Source organism: Phocoena sinus, chromosome 6 (assembly GCF_008692025.1).
Source record: "Phocoena sinus isolate mPhoSin1 chromosome 6, mPhoSin1.pri, whole genome shotgun sequence".
In the NCBI taxonomy this organism is placed as follows: Eukaryota; Metazoa; Chordata; class Mammalia; order Artiodactyla; family Phocoenidae; genus Phocoena; species Phocoena sinus.
The window spans coordinates 103,654,584-103,676,247 of NC_045768.1; the positions used below are offsets into that span (position 1 = coordinate 103,654,584).

Below are 21,664 nucleotides of genomic sequence, written 5' to 3' on the forward strand. Positions count from 1 at the left end.
CCCCAGGGAAGGAGCTTTACGAACAATAAAATCCCAGCAGACTGGCACGGTTTGGGTTTGGAGGTCTCATTATGGGCTCACTGATCCAACACAATTTACAAGCTCAGTGGACTCCACTCGAAGTGAAAACCACCAAGCCACAGTTATAAACGGAACACCTACAGTAAAACCAGCATTTCACTCTTCATCAGGGAAGGAAAAGGGGGAAGGAAGGATGAGAAAGAAAGGCATTAGGGACAAGTTGCTCACGGCAATAGTTCTGACCACCAGCGCTGGAATCAAGTTCAGACCCACCACTAGAAAGCAACGCAGGGACTTCCCTGGCGGTCCAGTGGTTAGGACTCCACGCTTTCACTGCTGAGGGCTCGGGTTTGATCCCTGGTTGGGGAAATAAGATCCCACAAGCGGCGCAGCTCAGCCAAAAAAAAAAAAAAGCGCAAGGCAGGCAGGGAGAAAGCAAGGGAGACCCTAAAGGTGAAGGCAGAAAGGAAAAAGAACGTGAACAAAGGTGAAAGAGGTAGACGGGGACAAGGGTGGGGCACGAGAGAAGCAGAAGAGGAATTTTTAAATCTGCTGCCCCTTTTTCTACACAGGCTGACTTGACATGACATCAAATTCTCAAAGTTAGATTTTTTTTTTAAGTTCACTAAATTACCCAGATAGATGTCTACATGATGGTTATACTTCATCTTGTGACTCAACATCTGGATGATAAAATGCATGAGCCAGTCTACGCTGACTTGGGCAAGCACCAAGTGGACCGCTCGCGTTAAACCGAAGGAAAGTCTGGCTCTTGTTCAAACGTCAGCCCAGACCAAGTCGGGAGAGAGGAGCTTCCCTTTTACCTTTAACTTCATGCAATTTATCACTTGAGCCTAAACAATCCCACATGTGTGAAGCATTGAAGACAGAGACTCGGGGAAAGACCAAACAAAGGCTTTCAGGAAAGGCAGAGAATGAACAGGAGACGGTGGACGGTGGACTCGAAGCAAAAGCAATGCCGGGGAGGCGACAAGTCCATAAAACAGGGACTAGACGGGACATGAGCCCAAGGCACCGAGAGGTGACAAAAGAGAGAGAAGAGACAGAACACGGGGCTGCGGGGAAGAAACTGGCAAAGACGAGGGGCCCCCAAAATGCTGCTGGTTCCCAGTAAAGCTTCCTGCTCACCTCTCAGCCTCCAAACTGAATCTCCTAAGTGTGAATCAACTTCCACACGGACATGTGGGGCAAAGGTGATAAGCCCCAGGTGGAGACAGAAAACACACTACCAGGAGGGACCGTACACGTGCTCGTTGGCCCTGGGGCCAGTTGGGGCTCCGAGCTCCTTCACGCATCTCTCTCCCCTTCCCAGCACCGTAAGGCAGCCCTGCCTTCCCTATTCTTCAGATAAGAAACTGGGATTCAGGTAGCGTTGCCGGATAAGATACAGGATGCCCAAGTGATTTTGAATTTCAGACAAACAACAAATACTTTTTCAGTGTAAGTATATTGCATGAGAAAGGCTCATACTTTTCAGTATTTGTTGTTCTTCTGAAATTCAAATTTAACTGGGACTTATTTATACTAAAAAGAAAACTCATTCGTGTTTATCTGCTATTTAAATTTAACTGGGCATTTTATATTTTTATGCGCTAAATCTGGCAACTCCAGGTTCAGTGAGAGGGAGGAATGAGTGAATGGGTGAATGCATGAATGGCCAAAGGGTAGTCAAACCCAGATCTGAGATTATTCTACAGTCATTATCATACAACAGGAATAATAGTCACTTCAGGCACTCGACCCACGGGTCATAAATCTATGTCCTCCGTACAACCTCACCTCTTCTGGAGTAAGAAAAAGCCTTTTGCACAGAAGAAACTGGCTACATACAAACTGACTACTATAGTCAACTAAAATGCCATCAGTCTGACCCCTGGCTTGGAAGGTGATGAGTCCTCCGAAACTCAGTCTGGTTAGAAGCTTTGCAGGACAGCAGCAGTGTATCGACGTGAATGCCATAGCTTTTCCTGCCTGCTCCCTCAGCTTTCATAGACCATCCCAGCTTTGTCTTGGGAGCTAGAGATCCTGTCTCTAATCCCAATTGAGTCTTTGACCTGCTTGTTACACAGCCCCTGGAGTAGTTGCTCTTCAAGTGGGTTTTCTCATCTGAAATGGGATGACAGAGCCAGTACCTAGCCATAATGAGTCATGTGCTTAGCTTTAAATCAATCATGAAAATATCCTGTGCAATTGTGCAAATTGGACCCAAAGCCAACAACAAAAAAAATAGGCTCATTCTTGGTCTCCATGGCGACCCACCTCAGAGGTCTTATTGAAGGGGCTATGTATAACAGCATTCAGAGGGGCAGTGACCCTAAGCGTTCCACCATTTTGCAAGTTCTCTTTTTTAAAAGTCCCAGCATCTTATGGGTCTTAAAAAAAATGGAGGTGTTAACCCCAAAGTGTTGGCCTGAATCCAATGGTTCCACCCCTCCAAAGTCTTCCATTCCTGCCATTATTTCAGTGGGACTAGGAATTTCTCCCTTACTTCCTTCTCGAAAGCTCCTGTTACACGGGAGCAGCTGCAGTGTTTCTCACCAGCTCTGGCTCCTTGGTGGTCTTGAGGGGGCTGAAAGGTTAAGATTAGAGCAGATCTTTTCTGGAGGACAATCATTTAATTAATTACCTGGTCCAGACTGATGAGATGCTAACTCCCTATAGACTTGGGTCTTGGCTCCCTAACATGCTTTGGGCATCTTGTCACTCAACAACTTTCCTTTCTGATCAAATACCTCCTCCAATGCAACTCTAGGTCACTGTGCAGCACAGAACAGAGCCACAAAAGGAACAACTTTTACAAGATTTCAATCAACAAATAATGTAGTCAAGTCCTAGTGGGTAGAATCCTAAATCTGCAAATCATCTGCGGATAACGACCTTGTCATCTCCTTGGGATATGTGTCCTATTTTCCAGCCATTTGGTCTGGTAGCCTCTTGGCTGGGTCAAAAGTAGACCCAGAAGAACTTATCCAGCCCTGTTTGCTCAAACAGAAAGGGAGAGAAAATAACTGGAAGTTCTAGAAAGTTCTCTCTGGGTGAGCATGTAGTCTTATCAATCTTTCCTAGGTTCCGGGGCCTTTGTTCCCCTGAAAGCCAGACAGACAACTTTGGAAACAGATACCTTTCTTATAGACAAATATCTATTTCTTATTTCTACCACAGCACCATTTCAGAGTACTTTTCTTCCACTTCTGGACTCACCTACTTCCTGGCAAATCTGCCATTTAATCAACATCACACAATTTTATGAGGAAGAAGCTGGAAGTTGAAGTGGACCATTATCTGTTCTGAACAATCCCCTACATCCAGCTGGCCCTCTGAGTTTCAATGGGCATTGATCCAGGGGACCTGCACAAGTACTTTGTTTGTTTGTTTTTTTGCGGTATGCGGGCCTCTCACTGTTGTGGCCTCTCCCATTGCGGAGCACAGGCTCCGGACGCGCAGGCTCAGCGGCCAGGGCTCACGGGCCCAGCCGCTCCGCGGCATGTGGGATCTTCCCGGACCGGGGCACGAACCCGTGTCCCCTGCCTCGGCAGGCGGACTCTCAACCACTGCGCCACCAGGGAAGCCCTGCACAAGTACTTTGAATGAGAGGATGCTAGTAAAGGTGAACTGGTTTTGGTTCTTTCTCCCTCTTGTCTAAAGAATTACTTATAAATGGTTCAGGTCTGGCCTCCGAGTTTCTGCTTTCTCACAAACATCCAGGCTACTAAAAAATTCACAGATTGCCAGATGGTGCAACAGCAGTTCTTTGCAAAGGATCTGAGCTTTCCGGTGAACAAAGGACGCATACTCATGGGGACGAGTGGCAACACCAGCAAAAGCTTTGGAGTGGTGGGTACTGGGGGAGGGGAAGTGGGGTGTGGAGAGGTGAGAAAATGGGCCTTTCACCTCCGTGACTGGTATCTGGCAAGGAAAAAACTGATTCCCAGCTGCTTCTGGTGGAAGAAGGCACACATGTCCAGAAGAAGTTGAAAGAAAACAAAATCAGAAACTGAGACATTTTATTTCACAAAATTTGAAGCCTGTGCCCGTCTTCCCAATCCCTGATGGTATAGGGTGATGGAAATAATGCCCAAGCTTTGGCAGGTAAACCCATATATTCCCAAAGAGCCACGAAAAGAGACGCATTTGTGAACTATCGTAACGTCTTCCGAATAGGTTACCCTACATTCGTTCTCCATTTTCTAATTGTACTACTCAGAATCCTTTGATATCTTCCCACCGCCAACACAACAATGTCAACACACTTTTGTAAAGGCATATAAAGTCTTCGGAAATCTGGGCCCAAAGAATCTTTCCAACCTCTCCTACTGTCCCCCTTTACACATATACGTGCACCTCTAAAATAACGAGCAGATTTAAGGAATTCTTTCCCTTCCACATGCCTTTTCCTGCATGCTTTCCTTCTCCTAGAATGCCCTTTGACCTCACCTGCCTATGTCCACGTTACAGCTCTCACCACATACACCGCTGCCTAGATGAAATTCATCTTCCCACTTTCAGTTCTTCCAGAGTTTTTATCTCTACATCTTTTGTGGCACTTTTCACATTCTACATTCCATCACAGTTATTTCTGCACATCTTTTGTTTTTTCCATTTGAACTGTAAGCTTCTGATGGGAAAGCTTTGTGTCTACTCAATCTTATTATCCCTAAGAGCACCTTGCAACGTCCATGACACGACAGGCCCTAGATAAATATTTCCTGAATGATTCATTCTGCCTTACAACCCTAGCTCTCTCTTCTTGGCGTTGTTTTGTACCACTCTGCCCCTGGGGGGTAAGATTGCTAGGCAGTTGTCAAATACAGGTACTTACAAGAAAGGTCCTGTATAAACTGGCAAAAGACTCCGTCATCCAAACTCTCTGATGCTTGGCAGTCAGAGATTAATCTGCCAACTAATATTTACTGAGTGTCTGTGGTATCCAAGCCACTGGTTAGACACTGAGAGACACAGGCGAATAATTGCTATGACTTTTTTAAAAGCATCTATTCTGTCATGCACTGTATGGGCACCATACACACGTTAATGATTTAACCCAACAACTCAATGGAAGAGGTAGTACTATTAACACCATCACAGAGCTAATGATATTAGAGTCAAGACTTAAGTGACATATGTTGTCTGACATCCAAGAATTACAATATAGTTGGAAATGTAAGGCAAGCCCACATAGGGAAAAAGATAACAATACCCATACATCCTAACGAGAGCGAGTATATGTGACAGTGTCAATGAAAAGACTTTGGCTACAAGAATTGATTTCTTTCAAATGGTAGAATCTAAACAAGGTCTTGAAAAGGGGATCAGATTTATATTGGCAGAGAGTTGGCGGTGGGGATTCCAGGCTGGACTGATGTGTGCAGAGGGAGACGGGAGGCATATTCGAGGTCTGTTTGATGGGACAAACATTTTGATTCCATGTTGATTCTTAGAGAAAGAAATGATGGGACTAGAAAGTTGAAACCTGTCTACCATTCACTCACCTAGTCTTCAAAGCACTTTCACAGTTTGCAAATGTATTTTTCTCTGTGTGATTATTTAAACTGTCAGCTCCATGAGCGCAGAACCATGCCTGTGGTATTCCCTGATGGCCTCTCAGTGCCAGGGATTCACGAATATTAGCTTAATAACTGAACAACAGAAAAAATTACTCAATGAATGAATGACGGAGTGAATCGATGTATAGACAACTAGGCTAGCTTGTGTCAAATGCTAAAGTTCTGAAGTCTAGGAAGATTGGTCAGTCTAGTGGAGACAGTATAACTCTTAAAAATTACAGAAATGAAGATCACAACTTTTCAGTTCTTTAATTAGGAGGAGGAGAATGATTTTCTCAAAGGGAATTTTGTTTCTTGTTTCCCACTTGCCTCAGGTTGTCATCCAATGAAGAGTCTCAACCCAAAGGGACATTCTTCTGCACCAGAAATTAGAAGAGTCCCTTCTCCTACCTGTATCTCCCCCCACATGGCCAAGAAGCAAGCAAAGGTTTTACTAGAAAACGAAGGAAGGAGAACATGAAAGAACGATGTTTTCACTTTGGTTAAATAATCTGAGTTTTTTAGTGAGAACATCTAAACCTCTCCGAGGGAATGGAATTTTCACTAAAAAAAAAAAAAAAAAAAGCCCAAGGCCAGGATTTTGTAGACTCTTCCCAGCACTGGGCTCCCCTATGCCCAGTAGTCTGTGCAGAGAAGGCACATGTGAATAGCTCCTGTAAATTATTGGTGAGCAAGGATGATGAATTAGCATGCCTGACACCCAAACCTGGGCCTCTGCTACAAGCAGAGAATTTAGAGCTGGAAGGTAATGTAAAGCTCACCCATTAATCCAAAGCACTTCATTTTACAGATAGGGAAACTGAGGCTCAGAGAGGCGGCTCATGACCTCCATGACATTAGACAGCTAGTTAGTGAACGATCTGGGGTCAGAAGCAGGTGTCCTGATACCCGCTACATGACGTTGTCTCTCTGGGGACCGATATTCCGTCAAACCTGTCACACCGTTGCACGTGACTTGCACAATCTCAGAGTTAAATGATACTTCAGAGGCCAGCGATGCCCACCACCTCCCAGAGAACCGATCCTCTCTCTATTGTTCTCATCAGGAGGTCTTCAAACCATGCTCACCAGGTTTTCCTGTTCCTCAACAGCTCTAAATTCTGGGAAGCTTCTCCTTCTATTACACCAAACCCTTTTTCTCCATAACTTCCACCCGCTGACGACACTCCAATTTCACCACGGAAGCTGGCTTTGTGAACTACCTCCTTAAGACTCATTTCTTCCTCTGTAAAATTAAGACTTTCCTCAACTGTTGAAGATTAGTGAGCACAAATTGCTTAGCACTGTGCCCAGCACACCATAAGCGCCAGTTAAATGTTAGATAAATGTGGAGTACTGTTCTTATCCATCCTTCTCAGAGACAGAATTCTTCGTTCAGGAGGAATCACTACTGATATATCTGATTTGTCCATTTCTAGGGAGGGAGTGGTCACAGACCGAAAACCAGCCTGAGTGGCCTAGGATGGTAAGAATCCACTGGGCTTTGTGGACATAAATCTGACCTACAGTTCACTACTATCCAAATACCGCTTCTATGCTGAAAGGGACAGTGGGGTTAAAAGCAGAATCTACACCACAAATCAAGAAGAGATCAATACGGAGTTCATCTGATAAATTAAGCAAAAGAAAAACTCCGGTGTTCAGGATTAATGTCACACCCTCTAGCATGCACAGAAGGTCCATAAGGTCTTCACTACCCACGGTTATTCTCTGAAAGCTCCCATTCCACCAATAACACTTTCTGGAGTTAAGCGATACACGGAGAGAGGAATAGGAAGTGTGGTCCAGACGAAAGAGGAACCAAACACTTCTCTGGTAGAACAAGGTAGCTGGTGAGGCAGAGAGAAGCAGGAAGAGGATGTGCCAGATGGCAGGGGGAGGGCAAACGAGAAGCCTGGACCAGAGTGGGGGGAAAGGAGCAGGTGAGGATGCCTTCCAAGATGGTAGCAGGAGAAAGCTTCACTAAAAAAAGAAAAAACTCATACTCATTAGGATGACAACTATAAAAAAGAAAACAACCCACTAAACTAAGCAAGAAAATAACAAGTAATTTGGGATGTGGCGAAAATGGAACCTTTGCGCACTGCTGGTGGGAGTGTAAAATGGCGTAACTGCTACGGACGTGGCATGATGGTTCTCTGAACTACCATGTGATCCAGCAGTTCCACTTCTGGGTGTGTACCCAAAAGAATGAAAAACAGAGACTGGCAGAGATATTTGTACATCCATATTCATAGCAATATTTTTCACAGTAGCCAAAAGGTTGAAGCAACCCACGTGTCCATTGACGGACAAATAGAACAAAATGTAGTACAACCAGACAATGGAATATTATTCTGCCTTAAAAATGAAGGCAATCTTGACACATATTGCAACATTAAGGAAACGTAAGGATATCATGCTGTGAAATAAACCAAAGAAGGACAAATACAGTATCATATGAGGTACCTACAGGAGTCAAATTCATAGAGAAAGTATCAATAGCATGGTGGTTGCCAGGAACTGGGGGGAGGGGGAGATGGGGGGAGGGGGAGATGGGGAGAGAGCTTCCATATGGGAGGATGAAAGGAGTTCTGTAAACGGATGCTGGTGATGGTTGCACAGCAAGGTGAATGTACTTAATACCTCTAAACTGTACGCTTAAAAATGTTTAAGATAGTCAATTTATGTTATATATATATTACCACAATTGAAAAAAAATTTGTTTTTAAAAGGGAGATAATATCAGGAAAACGCCACATGGGCAAATAAATACCAGGTATTTCTGTGTAAACCTTCTGAATGAAGATCATTCTGATGCTTGTTTGGCTTCTTGAAAAATAAAATAAAAATTACAGAAACTTAAAACAGTCCTTCTGGAAGCTGAGCTCATAAATATAGGAGTCCAGGATCCGAAGACAAAAGTCTGGGATATTTTGCATGTGAGAAACAGGTTGGAAGCTGCCCTTTGACAGAAAATATCATACTCGTGTGCACATGGGCAGGGACAGCCTACAAAGATTCAGAAAGAACTCTTGTCCCCTCCTCCCATCTGACTTTTCATGGGGCTGCAAGAACAGGAACGGTGAAGACTCGTTTTCCTTCTCCCAAGTCTGCGAGATTGTCCCTAAAATCCTCTTCCCACGGACCACCAAAGTCTCCTGAGCCCAGAGATGCGGTAGCTGTTCAGAAGAAGTTTCAGAGAGAAAAGAGAGTCTAAAGAAAGCACAGCCCATGAAAAACAAGGCTGAATTAGTGCTTCCTTCTGAAACCACAAACGTAAATCCGTTTGAGCCCTTTTATTTTTATTTACCACACAGAGGTCTTTATGGACAAGGTGTAGGCTGAAGACCTCGGTATGGATTATGTTTTCATTGTTGGTTTTGTTCTGTTCTGTTTTGTTGAGTTTTCTTCAGGTAGGAACTTTGAATTTTTACACTCAAAATGAATAAACCCTACTGCCGCCCTGGGCGCGCATTTCTACACAGAAGGAAGGCCCTGCTGGAGGCCCCTGGTTCAGCAGCAAGTCCTGCTGGGCTGTGTGTTGGCCTGGCTTTTTGGAGAGGGGTGTGGCTGCCCAAGAATTCACAAAAGCATGCCGAAAAGACAATTGAAAATAAAAATTAAATTTATGTTTCTAGACAGATTAAGGCAGGGAGTCATTTAGACGGGGAAAAAATATTCCCAGTCCGGGGCTAAGTCTTAGGAAATGGAGAACTCAGTCTCTGATGGGACGCCCTATTGTACAATCCAGTGATTTTCAATTAAGGGTCCACGAGGTTGTGAAAGCTATTTTTCATATTTCAAACAGCCTATTGGCGATGGAATGTCTGCCCAAGACATGGCCACGTGGGCTAAATGAAAAGTCAAGTTGTTTCGTGTTTGAGCTGGCAGCCTATCAAGTGAGTGTGGTAACACTGGTGGTTCTGGCCCAGATCAGAAACTCTGACTGGTCATTGATGAGGTCAAGGGCATTTCTTTTTTTTAATTTTCAATTATTTCTCTCTTTTTTGGCTGCGGCGTGTGGCGTGCGGGATCTTAGTTCAGTTCCCCGACCAGGGATCGAACCCCTGCCCCCTGCAGTGGAAGCGCAGAGCCTTAACCATCCTGACCGCCAGGGAAGTCCTGAGATCAAGGGCATTTCTGGAATGAGATTTTTTTCCTTCCCATTCTGTTGTATGTCTTCAGTTAATAAAAATGAAATTACAGCTGGATTATTACTTGTTAATTGCAGCTTGGCAGGCAAAATCTTGCAGAACCTGGCTCACCAAAGGAAAAAATAAGAGGGATCCCTGGCGGTGAATATTTGGGAACCACTTTTGATCTGCCCCTTCCCCTCCCCCGGACATACACAATTCCAAGGGAATAAACAGGCTTCCCTGGAGCCAGAGTGGAACATGCCTATTGCGTGAGAAAACTCAAAGAGAGACAGTGTAAATTAACTGCATCTGGTTAGATGGAGCGAGTAGGGGGAGGAGATAATTAGTTGGCATTATAGGAACAAGGGCAAAGAAGAGAGTTACATATTTACTCAGAGGAAATCCAAAATAGACTACTTAGCACCCGTTTGGTGCTCATGGGTCATCTCAACATCTCTAAGCCGGCAGGTGTTGAACCCAGGGACCAGAGACACCGCTCAAGCCCTGGATGACACAAGACACCCATCCCACCTCCGGCAAATGGAACCCTGCCTTCAATCCCCTTTCCTTTCCACAAATGAAGGGAAGAAGGCAAAGGAATGCCCAAAAGACAGGAGCAAGAAGCAAGATTCCGGTGAAGAAACAAGCAGTGTCTTCAAACAAAATCCCTACAACGAGGAAGCCGAACCAACGCATCTGTTTATAATAAGATGAGTTCTCTAAAAATCTGATCCGGGTCAATTTACAGCACCCTTTGGTATGTATGTTTCCATGTGTAGATGCACAACATTTCGGAAGTAACACATATTTCAAGTGATGCAGAGACATCGCTGGGCTGTTTTATTGTGCACAGGCTAGTAAAACTAAACGCCACAGTCACATAAAGCTCCTTCAGACGCAGCTAAAATACAATTTCCACCTTCCCAGAAGAATTTAAAGCATTCTAGCACAAACAATGAAGGCACACAACCTGAAAATCTTTCCTCTCCATAGATGCCAAAAACCTACGTACATTAACATGTGTATTATGTATAGCATGTTCGGCTCTCTCCCCGAGTTCAGGTTCTACATAGTTCCTGAGAGAAAGAACTGCTACTAGGTGCAGAGCCTTTAGGATGTGTGCTTATGAGATGTAAGGTGCGGGTTAGCATTTACGGGTTTGTAAACATTTCTAAAGCTGGTTTATGGGTTGTTTATTACAAGAAAAGATGTAACAACCATGAGGTTAGAGTACCCTCTTGAAAGAGGAGCTAAAGTTAGTTAAAAAAAAAAAAAAAAAGACTAGATGAAGATTAGTGAGCTCAGTGGACACGCTGGAAAGGACGGCATCCGTGTCTAGGCTGCCCTCATGGGCTCCATATTCCCCAGAGGATCCAAGTGCATCCTAGGAAGTTGGGAAATCATGTCAAGCGTGATCACATAAATTGGGACAGAGAGTGCTGGGAGGAAAAGTTTGTGGCAGTGAGAGGATCACAGGCCAGAAGTAAGGACAGCTGTGTTCTAGGGCCAGCTCTGCTCCAACCAGCTGTGCAACGACGGGCAAGTCGTGTCACCGTTCCCGAGTTCAGTCTTTTCGCCAATCAAATGAGAAAGACAGCTGGCCCCCAAGAGTTCTTACAACTCATTAATTTTAAGCTTCTGTGCGCTTTCAGAAAAACTAAAAAATTTCCAGAGCTCCCTAAATTGATGTCACCTGAACCCCCTAAGACCGGCAGCATATACATCCAGCAAACATTCTCTATTTGTCTATCATCCTCCTCCAAGGATCTCCGAGAATACTGCAAAACTGTCATGGATATTTTAGCTACCTTCTGAAACCTACAGCAACAGGCCATACCCTCCAGGTATACCCTTCACGATACTATTGAACAGAGATGTTGAGTGCTTTGTCCAAGGTCAGAAGCTAGGACAGGATCAGAATTCCAGCCTCTTCATTCCTAGGGTTATGCTATACTTTCCACGAAGAAAGCAAGCTGGCTTTCTGGGAAGAATGCCAGAGGTTCCATTCTCCCAACTGAGAATTCATTGGAATATTGGAATAACAACTTTGGAGACTGTGGTCTCTCCAATCCATTTCAGGACCTGTCTAGAAACACAAAAACCCAGAGAAAGAAGCAAGAGGGAATTATTCCGTTTTTTAACGAAAGAGAAAAAAATTAGGGGTGGGAATATGGGATTTCTTAAAAATTACATGATTGCTGGAAGTTAAATTGGTATTCCTTCATTGGTTTGTAAGTTCTGTTTCCAATCACAAAAACATACAGCTGAGGATGCCGAAATCACATTTCAATGAATTAGCATCTTGTCCCAAAGAATCTTTCCCACTCTGAACAAAACATAGAACCCAGAATGCAACCCTCTATGGTAGAAAGGAATCTCCCTCAGTGCAACAGAGAGCTTGTCATCATCCTCTAAACCATAATCTAATTTGACAGCCTTCAAGCCCAACAGCACAATCACGGAGAATGATAAGAAAGTTACTGCGTAACTTGGGATATACTGCCTCTTCTAGGAAACTGATTGAGACCCTATCCTGCCAGATGGGAGAGATGTCATCCTTTACCATCTTTTACCATCCACACACGCCTTATTAGGCTGAAGTCAGTGCACCTGGAAAATAATCCCATCATAGATTTAGAGACATATGTTCAAAAAGGAAGGTTCTGACTTCTTCCAAGAAAGGCCAACCAAAACAAGAAAACACATGTTGGACCAGCTCCAAGCCTTGAAGATAAAATGAAACCAACCTTACGGCAAAGCCCAGTGATCCACACTCAGAGTTGAGATTCTAAAGGAAAGAAACCAGAAACAGTTTTTTTTTAAATCACTTTTTCCCCCTACCTGTCGATGATGACAGGGTCTGAAGGAGTCTCATTTCGGTTGCCACAACTTTTCTTTTCGCAACATCGACTGTAGATTGGGGAGGGGCCAAAAGAGTAAGAGAAATGCGTTAAAATCAAGAAAACACAATGAGCACACAATGTAAGAACATTCACAAAAACGGGTACGTCCTAGGGAACTGCTCAACTATCAGTTGCTTGAGCATGAATGTATGGCCATGTTCAACAGCAACGCTAAACTTGAAACCCAGACTCTTCGTTCAAATTCTCCCTCTACGACTTATAAACTGGGTCATTCTCAGCAAATCACAACTTTTCTGAGAGCTATATTTATAATTCGAATGATGGACAATTGGATTTTAAGATCCAGAACGTCACCTCCAGCTCCGGGATGAATGATTTAATTATTGTATTTATTATCATATATTTTTAGATCTTTGTGTCTTAACAAATACTTGAAGGAAGAGGGGAGAGGAAAATGTATGCAAAAGGCCCCAAGTAGCTGCCTGGATTACTATAAACCTTAGTTATATAACATCTTTCTTCAGAGAACTCGGTGTACTTTGTAACCATTTATTCATTCATTCATTTCCATTATTTTCTAAAGATGAAGAAAGAAGACAGGAACTATGGTGTGCCTTGTCAAATAGGGGGAAAAATGAGGCAGGGAGCTGTAAAGTGATATCTCCAATAATTTTCAACAAGTCCAGAACAGAAATGGGACTCGGCACGGAAGCCCCATCCTGCAAACTCTGCGTCCCAAGACTTCCACTGGCAAAGTGCTGGGTTTCAGGTAGATACCCGCGAAATGCTTACGGAATCATCTGAGAGGAAGAGAGAAAGAAGGGGCCCTAGAGCAAATACAACGGATGGGAAGGACTCCGTAGGACCTAAAGAGAACAAATACGAAAAGGGCAAGGGAGGCTGGGTGGCTGGAAGCACTGGAAAATCACATCCCTGTGTTGCCTGTCTGCTGCTTGTCAGGACCACAAGACTTCTAAATACCTCTCGGCTCATCCAAGCATGTGGTCCACCATGAATAGGAGCTGGTGAAGGATGTAGCCTTGACATGGCTTATAAGAAAAGCATTATCATCCACACCAGTTGGAGAATATGTGTCATAAATGTTAGCAATAACCAAATTTATGTAAGTGTTACCCTTCCCGTGATAGTTTCTGTATAGTTTAAGATCGATGCAGCACGATAGAAGGACCGGTAAAGTGGGAATCGGGGCTCTGGCGTCTAACCCAACTTTGTCACTAACCAGTTGCATGGATTTAGTCAAATCTCTTTCGCCCCGCTGGGATTTGCCTTGCTTATCTATAAAATTAAAGTGTTGGACTAGATGATCTCCAGAGTCTCTTTTAGGTTTGAGAAGGGCACAGGCTATGAGATTCCCTGAGCATCCTTCGATTCGAAAGTGGTGACAGATTAGGGAAAAGACAAAGTCACTGTGGCAGCAGGGACCCAAAGGCCTAACACCATCCCAGTCTTAGATTTGCTTTCTGGTTCTGCGCAGTGCACTTGCCCTCTCTGATCTTCTACAGAATTACCAACAAACAGACAGATATTTTTTAAAAATTTTAAGTCCATCTCTCTCATGCAGGGATGTGTGGATTATTCAGTGAACGATTCTACCATTCTCAAAAAGTTAAAAATCCTTGAGAGATGCTTAAAAAACCTTCCAGCCAATGGGCACGATGAGGTTGTAAGACATTTAATCAAATTAGTAAGAAGTAAAAGAAAAATTGTCTCAAGTTTTTTAAATACCAGAGTTCGCCACTGGGACGCGGAAATAATAGTTTGCCTTTGAAATTATATTAGGTCTTAACTTTTAAAATTTCCATCTCAAGATTAACACCAATAAAAATTCTGACCGGCTGCTCTCCCAGAACCTTTGTCTCTCTTCCCAACTCCCTACCCCACCCGTTGCTCCTGCTGCCACCATCCCTGTCTCCCCGCTCTCCTGTTTCTATTGCTTAAGTCAGCAGAATAATACCTTTGCAACTCAGGCAAACCTTTTTTCTTAGCAAGACGATTTCAAAAAGCCCTATACATGCTAGTTATCTGAACACCTTCTAACTAGACTCCTCTTTGACATCACCAGCCTGTCAACCTAACCCAAATCTGTGTGCGATTCTAAGTACAATTTAATTACAAGAGAACACTCTCAGGATGTGGCAATCTATTTAGCTTGAGAAGGAATGATTCTAAGGAGGCCGAGTAAGTTTGCAAAATTGCTCAGCTGAATTCAGCTGCTTTCCATGGGGACTTTCTCTGGAGGAAAAGAAAAACAGATAAAAATGTAAGCCTGGTGCCAGTGTAATACAATGTGGGGAATCAACTCAGGGAAGGAAATGATACTCCAAGAAAAATGCAGAGAAACTTTAGGACCCAATCTTCCATTTTCCAACAGTAACATATTTAAGTATAATCTCTAACTTTAACACCCAGAAAAGATGTAGCAGACACTTGGCTGTCGGACTATAATAGTGAAGGAATAAAAATTATAGGAGTGGACTGTATTCACCCCATCTGAGCTCTTCGTAAAATTTCTCTTGGTTAGCCAAAGCTAATTCTTTTTTTCTTTCTATTTTAAAAAGAAAGGTCTCATCAAGATGTCCTAGTTATTCTTTATTTCATTTCTTAAATGATGTTCCGTCCTCAAGCCAGCAATAGTAACATAAGCAAAGGGAAATGGAGAGTAGAAGACATTCATGAACCCACACTCCCCAAACAATCGCTCTGGGATCAGGATGTGGGGAGTTGACATGAAGAACAGGGTCCCTGAATTACTCAGTTAATAAGCTCAAATCTCCCTTCCTTTGCTATAGAGACAAAGCCTGAGTGACCAACTTCAGGTTCAGCTACTTTCATGAAAAGGCTTTTTAGGGTTATTTTCTATCAAGTCATTCTCCAAGTCTGAAAGTATTTTTAAAAACTGAACAAGACGAAAAAATAGGAAAAGATGGGAAACAAACAAAGAGAAGAGGCAACTGAATTTGGCACTAGGTTAAGGTTGTGTCCCTAACTACCTCGGGGAGGCTCAGAAGTACTCTTTTTTTTTTCCTAATGAATGAAAATGAAAGCTCTTCCTCTGTTCCTCGTTTGGCTTAGTTTGACATATTTTATTCTGGTCCTTATTTGGAGCGCCTTTTACCTGAAATACTCTCGGTTTGCTTACAGGCCTCTTCCACCCTCCCTGTCTCCTCGTGGTGGTCTTTGGAGAGGGAAAGAGAAAAAAAGCTAGCCAGTTGGGGATGGGAGGTGGGAAATATGAGAAATTTTCTCCCAATCCTGAATCTTACCTGCACTTTTCAGAAAGGGATCAAGATGGGGGATATGCAAAGGAAAAAAGCCCCAGCCCTGGACACAGGGTGTCCAGTCAGCCAAACTCCTGCTCGAGACAAGCCAGTGTGCCCTTTCCCCTCCAAAATCGTTTTTAAAATTCAACCCTCAACTTTCAAAAATCTGTCTCTAATTTCAAACTCAAATAAGCGCACAGCATGGTGGCTTTTGTTTTGTTTTCTTCTCCCCAACTCCTCCCTGCGATTGCATAACAAAAGTGTCTAAATTCACACCATCTGGCCGATAAAGACACTGGCCTCACTGCCCGGCTGGCCCATCTGATTAGGGCCCCGTCTAGCCTGCGCCTTGTGGCGAAAAGTCACAGCTGTGGGGTTTGCTTGTGCTCAATACAACTCTGTTATTAGCCAGCTGTAGGCCTTGAGACGACTTCTGTTCAAATTATAATATCTTTTAACCCTCTGAGCATTGAGGGCACAGGGGTGGCTGGCAGCGACATAACAACTAGACTTCTCCTTGCTAATAAATGGCAAAATGAACTAAAGCAGGGAAGAGGGGAGAGGAGACCATTGGGGAAGGGAGAGAAAAGTTATACCTAAAAGAGATTTATTTTGTTGCCGCCTAAAAGCTAAACACCAGTTTATGAGCTTTTTTTTTTTTTTTTTACTAAAGATTACAGAACACAAAACCATTCAGGAAAATTCCCAGGTATGCCCAAGAATACCTTGCAAATGAAACTAAGTGTGTGCAGTACCCACTGAGAAACAGAGCATCTGATTCATCCCTTAATCACTGACTGTGATAACTGACTCTTAAAATGTGAGAGAAGGAACTTTTTTCCCTGAAAAAAGTCAACCAGCTCTGACTGACAGATTGAATGGGAACTTCCCTTTTAGATGCATCCAATGCTTGCCATCACCCCAGCTCATCCCCCAAAACACACACACACACACACACACACACACACACACACACACACACACACACACCACAGACACAGTACCCAACCCATGGATCATTTATTTACCCACAGTTAATATTTGTTTTAAATTCTAGTTTGGGAGGAAAATAGAGCGTCTTCCCACGTCTCAAATGCAGAAAAGTTACAGTACGTTAAATTTTTATATTGTATTACTAATGCAGACTAAACTAGAGGCTTTAAAAATTGATGCTGCTACTTAAACAGCATAAAATGAGGAGGATTTGATTGGGCTTAAAAAATAAAAATGTCAGCCTTAACTACAGCTGGATAGGGCATGCAAGTATTATTTAAAGTGATAGGTATAATTCATCAGACAATGGGCCAGATTTAGGTTTTGTTTTCTTTTCTTTTAAGAAGATAATCTCTCCAAACAAAGACATTTAAAAGTAGAAAGAAGAATTAAAAAAAAAAAACACCTGCCTTTCACTTAGCCAACCAAATAAAAGTGTTCTATTTAACCTAGGTACTACATGCAAGTTCATCTTGGAATTGTATTTTCTTTCTGAATGTACCTATCAAGGGGCCCTGGGATAACGGAGTAGCCATTTGCTTACCCCATTGTCCCACACCTCACCCAGCACTCAGGAGAGGAAGCCTCGAGTCCCCTCAGCTGAGGCCACTGGCAGAGTTGAACTTTGCAGTTGGCAAAGTTTGTTTTTCTAATACTTGGTCAAAATCAAAACAAACATGTCTGATTGTTATGGTTTCTTCCTGACTCCATGAGGAGGGAGACGGGGCTGCCGGGAGCTGCCCATAAAACAGTCCAAACTAAATCAGACTGCCTGCAATTACCCAAAGTCTGGAGTTGGAAGACATTCACTGAAGCAACAGTGGAGTTAGGAAGAATTGAGGCTTTCTCTCCAATCAGAGATTTTGGAGGAAGAAAAATGTGCATAGAATAGCATTTAAATTTTTATAATAAAATAACCACCTCTTCCCAGAGTTTCCTTTCTATAGCTTTTCTCCTTTGCTGTGGGATTCCCCCATAACCAGCACATATCAGACACTCAATAAACATTTATTGAAAGAATGAATAAACGTACGGGTTAATTTTTTTTTTAATTTTCTTCTGCTCCAGCAGAAGAAAGGACTCGAAATGGATTGGTCTCAGAAGAGAAGATGGGAAAAGGTGTAGGAATTCGACTTAGACTGCACCTTTCACAACTTGGCCCTCAGAATCCAGCTGTTGCTCCAGACCTCGTACCTCCCCGGTTGGGGTCCTCTCCCCCACTTCCTCCCATCCACAGGTGGTGAACCCGACTGGTCTTTCTAGCCGGTAGTTCCTCCTGACCTAAGAAACTCCCGTGGCTCGGGAAATCTAGGAAAAGCAACTTCCCTGGAGGAACAAAACGCTTCTGCGGCACAGACAGGTGCCTCAGCTAGGGGGCAAAGGGTAGCGCCCCCAAAGCGGGCCGTTCCATCCCCTGCGGTGGTCGCCCGCCCAGACTGCCAGTCGTTCCAGGACCTTGACTCTGTAACTCCACAAGTGGCCCCTCCTGTGCATCTACCCCTAACGGGTCGGACCGGCGGGCCTAGGACCGCGACCGACTCAGGGAAAGCCTCCGATCCCAAACTTGACCCGCGGCTGCCCAGCCCCTCCCAGCACTGCCGCCGACCGCTGGACAGCGGACCTTCCACGGAGCACAGGAAACTCCTGAGACGCCTGGGGGTGGAATCCTGAGTGGTTCTGGGTTTCCTGTTCGACTCCCAACCGATTTGCTCTTAGAATCTGTCTTTTAAGGAGGCAAGCCCGAGCGAGGCCGCCCGCTCCGCGCGCCAGCGCTCGCGAAGGTCAGCGCCCGAGACGCACGCGAGCCAGCGCGCCGGGCGCAGCTCACCTGCCCCGCGCTCCGGCAAAGCCTGCAGGAAAACACGGCTCTTACCTGCACATCACTTCGTGTGTCAGGAGAACTCGGCACATTTCCGGATTCTTATTTTGTCCCTCGTAAGCTATGGGCTGCGAAGGAGGCGGGGGCAGGGTGGGGAGATACGAGGGAGTGGAGGGACAAAGAAAAGGGGACTTAAGAGCGAGCACAAAATCAGGTTTCCTCTCTCTGCCCGCTTCTTCCTCGGGAGCGCCCGCTGGCAGCACAGAACCTGAGCTGTGGCCTGGTTAACTCGAGCGAAATAGTAAGAGAAAAGTTTGCCCTGGTGAGGACATATTTCTTGCAAAAGGGAATATTTGGGGGGGGGAGTGAATCTCCCAATAATTGTTTCCCCTCTTCATCCCTTTGCTCACCTACTCCCATCTCCAGAGTCTCCCCAGCCAGAAAGACAGGACAATTGGGGAGTGAGAGGGAACATTAATTTTTCCAGAGCAGACAAAGTGTGGGTTTCTGTGGAGGGGCTGTGAAGACTGACCCAGGAAATCGCGGAGGGTAGGGGGAGGTCAGAGACAGGCCAGAGGGGGGAGGGGGCAGGACGGAGGGCCCCACCCCCCACCCCCGCGAGAGGAGGGGACAGCCGGGCTCACCTGCTTGGTGACCGAGTCGATGAGCCTTACGTACAGGTCCTGCTCCGTGCGGACACCTGCCGGGGAGGCAGGAGGGCACGAGGTGAGGGCCGCGGAGCCCCGCCCGGGCATCCCAAACCTGTCCCGCCGTGGGGCCCGGGCCCAAGCGCAGGCGGAGCCGTCCTGGGGGCAAACACCACCCGCCCGCCCCCGCCCCCGCCCCCGGCCCTGAGCGAGCCTCCCGCAGCCCTGCTCTCCCCAGGCCTGGAGCCCGCCTGCCGGTGACCGCGACAAGGTCAACTGCCTTCCTTGAAAAGAGGAACAAGCGGGCGCCGCGGGCACTCAGGGCGCTCACCATTGCTGTAGAGGAGCTGTAACTTGTAGTGGGTGCCATTGTTGGTCTTCTCGTTGCCTTGTTCCTGAAAAGACAGAGTCCCTTGCTTTCCAGACCCCGAAAAGGAGAGAGAGGGGGCTTCCCTAACCCACTTCCCACTGCCTTTCTCCCAGTCACCGGGCAGCTTTGAACAGACCCCTGCCCAGGTCCGGGTCAAAGGGCAGGAGCATCTGCCGCTGTCCAAGCTCCAAAACTTTCCAAGGCTGGCGGTCACTTGACCCTCTCCAACCGTCTGTCCCTCCCCCTTCAAAATGCCCTCAGAAGCGCGACTCCGGAGCTGGGGCCACCAGACACTATGTCCAGGCTGCCTTTAAACAGGCCCCACCCAACCTGTCGGGTTCTGCCTGTCCTGCAGAAAGGTGAAGGGACCTGTCACTTGGAAGAGCAGCATTTGGCCCTGTCCCACCAGGACCGCAGCCTTGGAGCCACTAGCTCAGGGACCCAGGTCCGGGTTCAAGAAGAACCTTGGGAAGAGCCGGCTCCAAAGCTTGAACGGTGCAGCTGAAGAGACGGAGGCCCAGAGAGCAAGAGACTTTCCTTTCCTCCCACATCACCTTCGTTTGAGATAAAATCCAGCGCCCGTACCGGGGCCTGGGCAGGGGCAGGCACTGCCTTGGGAACCAGAGTGGAAGAGAAGGCTGGGGGTGGAGGGGCAAGGCTGGGCTATGAGTTTCAACCTTGTACCTATGTAACCCACTCTGCCGCGCTGGCAGGTGCAAAATAATAATAATTAATAATAAATAACCCGGAGAAGGGCAGTGGCGGCTTTGAGTATACGTTTAAACTATGCTCTAGTTGGAAGGACTTTGCTCCGCCGTCAGTCCATGCCCAGGCTCTGCTAATGATCCAGAAGCCGGGTGCGCAGAGCCACAAGCACCGCTGCAGCGGGAGGTGTGGGCGGAGAGTTGCCGGCGGGAGAAGCTGCGGGGAAATCGACTGATTTAAGGGCTAGGGGTGAGAAGCCTCGATTTATCATCCCTGCTGATGTGAGCGGAAAAGTGTCGGGAGTGACAGATGGGATCTTTAGTGCTTTGCAAGGAGGTAGTTATTAGGCCGCGAGGGGAAGAGGGGGACCTCCGCTTACTTTGTCGTTCTCCACAAAGTCTACGAAGGCGGTGCGCTCTATCTCCACCGGCTGCCCCTGCCTGTCGTAGAGCGCCAGGACGAAGTGAAAGAAGTTGGATTTCCTCAAGTTGGAAGGAGGCTGCTTCTCAAAGTGGGCCCGGGACAGGGCTACTCCGCTGCGCACAAAGAGACACGGGGGACACCAGACACGGGGAAGGAGAGAAAGACACGAAGTTACCAACGCGCCCACGCAACATCTCAGAGGGTCAAGGGTCCATGTCCCGGTCCAGGCTTCTGAACCCCTCGGGTGCTTTTTTCTATTAGGATTAAGAAGCGGGGACTCCTTAGAGGAGTCACAGTGGCCACGGGGGTCGGGTAGCAGGGCCCACGACTCTGGACTTTGCCACCGCCAGCCGTTCCAGCCTCCGGGCATCTCATGCCCAGTAGCTCAATGTCCGGCCTTTAGTGGAGACCAAGGAATCGCGACTGCAGGCCGAAGCCCGGAGGGTCCCCCCGAGACGGCGGCCCAAGTCTTGTCGTTGTGCTGCCCCAATCTTCTTCCTCTTCCCGCCGCCGACCGGGTCAGGATTCGGAGCTGGGCCCGAGGGGTAGGGGACTAAGCGCCTCGTTATTTTTGAACAAGTGACCCTTTTCCTTCATCTTCATTGGAGTGACCTGTCCTGGCACTGCTGCCCACAACGCACCACCCCCCAAGCTATCTCGGAGAGGCGGTGGGAGAGAACCCCCTGGGGGCGGATGGGAAGCCCAGAGGCCAAGTCTCGGTCCTACAGGGAGAGGCCTCACCTCCTGCTTCCCTCGCTCTTCCGAAAAGTTGCGCCTGGGACAGTGGCAGGGCAGAATCCCCTTCGACCAGTACTAGCGATCGAGGACCACCGCGGGC

The 21,664-nt window shown here is 46.1% G+C and overlaps 1 protein-coding gene across 6 annotated transcripts in view; it reads right to left on the reverse strand.

Annotated features, from left to right (window-relative positions):
* The window catches only part of EBF2 (EBF transcription factor 2), a 194,822-nt gene that overhangs the window by 170,730 nt on the left and 2,428 nt on the right, over window positions 1-21,664 (reverse strand). For 5 of the 6 annotated variants that reach the window (XM_032635537.1, XM_032635541.1, XM_032635539.1 and 2 more), the window contains exons 2-6: window positions 20,783-20,939; window positions 19,660-19,723; window positions 19,326-19,381; window positions 18,736-18,809; window positions 12,566-12,634 (exon numbers count right to left, since the gene is read on the reverse strand). In XM_032635537.1, coding sequence (XP_032491428.1) covers window positions 12,566-12,634; window positions 18,736-18,809; window positions 19,326-19,381; window positions 19,660-19,723; window positions 20,783-20,939 — 420 coding nt within the window. The remainder of the gene's footprint in view (window positions 1-12,565; window positions 12,635-18,735; window positions 18,810-19,325; window positions 19,382-19,659; window positions 19,724-20,782; window positions 20,940-21,664) is intronic. The other variant, XM_032635540.1, reaches the window with a different exon arrangement.